The sequence below is a fragment of the Trachymyrmex septentrionalis genome, unplaced genomic scaffold (assembly GCF_001594115.1).
Source record: "Trachymyrmex septentrionalis isolate Tsep2-gDNA-1 unplaced genomic scaffold, Tsep1.0 scaffold182, whole genome shotgun sequence".
NCBI classification, from domain to species: Eukaryota; Metazoa; Arthropoda; class Insecta; order Hymenoptera; family Formicidae; genus Trachymyrmex; species Trachymyrmex septentrionalis.
Genome location: NW_017304990.1, coordinates 1229 through 7568, shown reverse-complemented (window position 1 = coordinate 7568; position 6340 = coordinate 1229). Strand labels below are relative to the sequence as shown.

The window sequence follows — 6340 nt, the reverse complement described above, 5'->3', positions numbered from 1 at the left end:
GAAAAAAAAGAAAGAACGAATATAACGTGATGGACTGTGCCGGATGAAACGCTTGTCATGTTCGTAGTAAATCGCCGACACCGCGAATATCCTATAAGTAACAGAATCTACAAATTGTATTAGAACGGCAACATATTAGAATGGCGGATTGAGTGTGCATGAGACTGCATGTTAAAAGTATGCATGTGAGAAAAGTATGTAGTAAAAACGTTATTATTGTTGTAGTCTATATCGAATTTTGTTATATGCCTCGACTAGCATGCAAAATGCATGATACGTCTTACGACGTGGTTTGTTGTGCATAAAGAAGGAGTAAGATGAAGCAAAAATGAATGCTATGCATGTGTGTGAGCGAAAAAGAGAGTAACAGAGAAAAGAGCGTAAAATGGATGATAAAGCGTCACCGAAAAGACTCGATCCCTGCGTACACACGACAGTTTTTGTTAAAAGAAGGAAAGTGCGCGAAGAAATTCAGAGTACAGTCTATTACAATAAAGATTAAAATGTGAGTGTGACAGTTGCCCAATACTCCTTGCAGTTGTCTAGTATTCACGCCGAATACACCGATTCGAAACTCTCGATCGATGCCCGCGATGTCGGAGTAACGATGGTGATCCTATATTTATTTGTTGCAAAGTGAAGTTTTTCGAATGAATTCGTAACATAATATTTAAAAGTTTCCCAACTAAAAGTAACATTATATTGATGCTATAATTTCACACTTAACGATGTAACTTATTTAACACAATGTGTTTTATATTAAATTTATGTAGTTGAGTGCAAAATTATAATATTGATGTTGTTACTTTTAATTCGTGTCGATTGGATTGTTTAGCTTAAAAGTTTATTGAAGCAAGTCTCAAACGCTCGTATCTAAAAGAGAAAATTGCGTTAATTATATACAATATGTATGTAGAATATATTTTTGAAGAATACGAATTTATAAGATTCGAATAAGCGAGTTCTTCGATTTTCAATATGATAAACTTAAATCGGTGTCACTTAACGTAAAAAAATCGAGTCGAGAGTAACGAGTTTGGTGGGGCCATTGTGCGCTTCTACCGCATATACGAGATAAGTAGCGATCGAAAGATTTCAAAGGGAGAAATTTGTAGTAGCGATCTATGCCTCCTCCTCGAATCGTGAGAGAACAATCGTGTGAAATTATTGATGTGGAGAACCGATTTTCTAACCGCGATTGCATCCGCATTTGGTCTGTCCGCTTGTCAGTCGAGCAAGCGAATTATCCTCGAACTCGAAGGCAGATCGGACCGAGTGCGAAAATCAAAATTGGATCTGCCTTTTCTAATGGCTAGTGTTTAGAGATTAATGGCATGTTCAGATGCGACGCCGACGCGAACGTTCCATCACATTGGCCTGTCGATTGCTCGCGGAAATCGAACCAGAAAATTTTCTAAACGAGTTATAAGTCATTCAAAATTACAACTTGCACAATCTCAGAATCTAAACAGATTTTTACATTTTTTTGTTCTTTGTTATAAGGTGATGCCGCAGAAAACAAATTAACAGCAACATTACATCAATATTACTCGTATCATTTCCCACAGCTCATAATTAACAATATAAATGTAATATATTGTACATAACAGTTGCATTGTTGAGTAGGAAATCATAATACTGTAATGTTACTGTTAGTTATTGTATTCTGCGAGTGTTAATGGAATTACTTGATATTTCCCATTTTGTTTTTATGATTGTATTGTAAAAATCTATACTTCTTAATTCAATTTAATAGGAATAATTTCATAAAATTATGCATTTTTTTAATATTCAAAGTTTTGAGTTTTATACACACACACGCAAATTGTCCTAGTGTTATATCATCTCATTTTTAATGAGATTGTCAAATCATTCAAGACATGATTTATATAATCGAATAATGTGATAGTGCGTTCGCTGTGCACTGCAGCTGGAACTGCGGATTTCTAGAACTAAAACTATATAGCTCTTATATTCGATTCATACATATGTAAAATCGACTTTGAGATCTGTCTTCTCGTTGAATCATATGAAATCGATCGGCGCGTATGTCTTTCCCTTGTGGCTGACTTGCACACAAATAAATTGATGAATAGTTTAGCTGTTGTTTTCTCAAAAATCCCCTCAAATTTTTATTTGCTTGTGTAAGGCTATATTCACACAAATTTGCATAGTTGCATAAACGTATGCATAAAGAAAATTATCCAATCACATTTTACGTACGATTTTAAAAGAGCAATGCAATTGGATAATTTTTTTTATGCGGCTATGCAAGTTTGTGTGGATATATCCTAACGCTTGTTGCAATGTAAAATTTATTTAGTTTGAAAAGAATAAAAGCATTCGAATTGATCGCACATATCATATATACATTACGACTGATGGAAATTCGGACACCCGCATAAATTTTATCGAATGATCATGTAAAAAACTAAGATTTTATAAAAGTAATTGTATTATTTTTTAAATATATTTTAGACTATTTGTATATATACTAATAATTGCAAAAACTTTACAAATTAGTTTTAATTTTGTATGCCAAAAAGTATTGTCTTTACTTCATAAAACATTGATAGTATAATCGATAAATTTCAAAAATTCGCTCAGAGAACACAAATATGGGCTGATGCTATAGTATATGTTGCCAACCTATCCCCATAGGTGAGGGATAGACTAGCAAAAGCTTTATAAATTATTTTTAATTCTATATGTCAAGAGCGAATTTTTGAACCGATTATACTGTCAATGTTCTACGAAATAAAGGTAAAATATTTTGGTATGTAAAATTGAAAATAATTTATAAAACTTTTGCAATTGTTAGTATGTGTACAAGTGACCTAAAATATATTTAAAATATATTTTTATATCATGATGAATTCAGTTATTTTGCTATTTTTTTATTCATTGTGAGTAGACTTATTTTGGCCGCGTTTGCTTTAACGCTCACAGCGCTTGTGAGCAACAATTATCCTTATTTAATATATAATAAACAAAGATAAAACGATGCTTAAAGCATTGTGAGTGCCAGAGCAAACATAGCCTTTATTGTATATATATCCCGTATCTTTTTATTAATATTTCAGGGAGAACAAAGATAAAATTTTGAACTAAAAGTTCTTTTGTCAGTTTTGTTTCAGACTTAATTAATTAATTTATTTATTTATTTATTAATATTATAAAAATTAGAATAATTTTCAATTAATTAGAATAAGTTTTAATTGAGATAATGTATAGCAAGTACGAGAAATCCCATAGTTTGCTCTTGCATACTTCGTCTGCGTGCTAATTGATCAACTTTAATCGTTAATAACTCGGTAAGTGAATGGTCTGAGCCAAAATTGGCAAAGGAACTTTTAGTTAAAAATTTCATCCTCTTTGAGGAAGAAATTGACAATTGTACCAAATTGTTCTGCGTTTGTTCTATATTGTTCCAAAGCGATATTATCTTATTCCAAATCGTTCTCCAATAAAATGGTGGAAACAACGATTTATTTTTGCTAGCCCCATTTTTTTCAAAAAAATCAAACAATTTCTTCTCGCTACAGATTGTTCTAGTTGTTCCAAACATTGTTCCGTAAGTTGAATGGAAATCGAGAAAAATAAAAAAAAACATTTTTCAACAAACGAACAAGCGATGCATTGTGCGACTCATCTTCAAGTAGTTAGAACCAAGCATCGCAGAAATACGCACTCAATGTTCATTCAGGTTATCCTTTTTATTATTGTACAATAATATTTATACTTTAACAATAATTTTCACTATGACACAGATGCATAGGTTATTTCAAATTAAAAATACTCTAAATATCTCATATTACGATTTTTGCGCCTTATAGTTTTATGATCATCAAATCTAATTTCTGTAATTAAACAATTCAACATATCTTGTATTTTTTTATTAGTACGATCTTACTCTATCATTACATGAAGAATTTATTGCCAAATATTTTTACTTATTAAATAACATAAACAAGATTTAAAAGCTTATCTCAATGAAACTTAAAGACATACAAATTTTTAAATCTTTTTACAATGACTACAGGTATCTAATAATCAAATTTTCCACTAAATAGTTTTCAATCCAATAAATTCATAGTGGAACCAATAGATAGCGTTTATTAGTTTAGGGGAACGCCGCTATCTCATATTAGGCGCTTACAATAAGGGACTTTCCTTTATAGGTTAGCAATTCTTTTAGAAGAGCATTTTGATCTTAGCTCTCTGTTTCAGGTACCGTGTAAATTCCAAAAAATTATAAAAAAAAAGAATAATATGAAATGATTAAAAGAAAAAACGCATGGTGTGCAGTACCAAGGTGCACAAAAAATTTTAATTTAGAAGAACGTTATTTTTTCCGATTTCCAAAAGAACATGAAAGGTATGTTGTTTTTATCACTTTTTATATAAATCAATTTTTAATTCTATGTACATTTTTATTGATAAAATATTTAATTTATAGATGGTTGCAATGGGTACAAGCATGTGGAAGGCTGGACTTAGAATCAAAAGGTCCAGAATATGCGTACCAGAATTGTCGGTTGTGCCATTTGCATTTCAACGAAAAATGGTACAAAATAAATAAAATGAGAGCTCGTCTTCATCCAGATGCCATACCGACAAGGTTTTTTGCATATAGGAAGTAAGTTTCTACTTATAATTTAATTTATTTTTTAGTAAACGCAAAGTCTGTTTTTATATAATAGAGATATAAAAGGGAATGTAGTTTATTTAAAAATAAATTTAAAATTAATTTATACCTACGTAGTCACTTTAATAGGTGATAATGAGCAAAACAATATTTTATTTTTTACAAAAGATAAATAATAAAAAGCATACAGCCACAAAACAATAGATGTAAACAAGTCATGTATTTAAAATTTCAAATAAATAAGTAAACGTTTCGGTCAAGATTTGACCATCATCAGTACATAAAAAGATGACAAAATTCCCACTCATTGGAAATAGTTTCTGTGCCCACTCTATTTCTCCTTCCTTGTTTTGTTTCCCTTCCTTTCCTCTCATAATATAAATAGACTCCAGTTTGGACGGTTTTTGTCATTGTCATAAGTAATTTTTATTATCTTACAAAAAGTTTTTACATATTCCGGTTTGTACTGATGAGCTTTTGTGACCTAAAATACGTACCAAGTTGATTTTTCACAACTTCAAATTAATTTTTTTTTGCAAACTTTTATAATAATAATTATGTTTAAAAATAAAGGAAAGATTTTTTTGTTTTATAATAGAACTTGGAAATTCCGTATCTTTACAGGAAGGTTCTCATCGTTTCTTAAGAAAAAAAAAATATAAATAACAATAGATTGTTTATTAGAAAATTGTAACAGCTTTCCTGACTTCTTTTCATACTATTTTTCAAATCATAAGCAAGAGGAAATTATTTTAACTTTTAAACGTGATCATTGCGATTGTAATGGCATGTACCTTTTGCCTACCAATTTCTTTATGTAATTTTTAATTTAACATCCGACCTGCGTTTTAGTTTGTAAGACTTTCAATTTTGTCATCTTTTTATGTACTGATGATCAAATCTTGATCGAAACGTTTACTTATTTATTTGGAATTTTAAATATATGACTTGTTTACATCTATTGTTGTGGCTGTATGCTTTTTATTTATCTTTTGTAATTGTTTTAGCCACTTTCAAATAATTTTAATTTTATTTTTTATTTATTATTACAAATAATTTATGAAATCAGGAAATAATAACTAAAGGGTGTCCCAAAATTAACGCAAGATTTGAATTTGCCGCCATTTGTGCAGTAAAGTGTTGGCAACCCAAAAAAAAAACAATTTAACAGCTGACAGTTTAGGGTTAGTGAAAATGGATTACACGATAGAACAACGTATGTTCATTATTGAACAATATTTCAAAAATAATGAAAGTTTGGCGGCCGCAGTTCGAAAATTTCATACAAAATATGGTCGGAATAGTGTTTTAACTTCGTCAACTGTGAAGAGATTAATTGAAAAATTCAGGGAGACTGGATCAGTTGGAGACGCCAAACACACTGGTCGTCCAAAAACAAGCCGTTCAAATGTCAATATCGAAGCAGTGCGTGAGAGTGTCGGTGACAATCCAGGAACCTCAATTCGGCGTCGTGCACAAGAATTGCAAATTTCAAGAAGCTCTCTACAGCGTATACTCACTAAAAATCTGTGCCTTTATCTCTTTTCAGAGAAAACATGATTGACATTGAAGACAAAGCAGAAATACATAAGTATGTTAAATTCAAATGTATTTATAAATACTTTGTTCTTAAATATTTTTGTCTGTATACCTATATATATATATATATATATAAAATATTTTAAATATTTT

At 30.4% G+C, this 6340-nt stretch overlaps 1 protein-coding gene across 1 annotated transcript; it reads left to right on the top strand.

Moving 5' to 3' along the window:
• Nucleotides 1-4158: 4158 nt before the first annotated feature.
• On the top strand, nucleotides 4159-6239 carry LOC108746599 (52 kDa repressor of the inhibitor of the protein kinase-like; the record flags this gene model as incomplete). Its single annotated transcript, XM_018483461.1, has 3 exons — nucleotides 4159-4378; nucleotides 4460-4639; nucleotides 6198-6239. Coding segments are annotated over exons 1-3 (323 nt in total), but the record flags the coding sequence as incomplete, so codon positions are not given.
• Nucleotides 6240-6340: the final 101 nt, after the last annotated feature.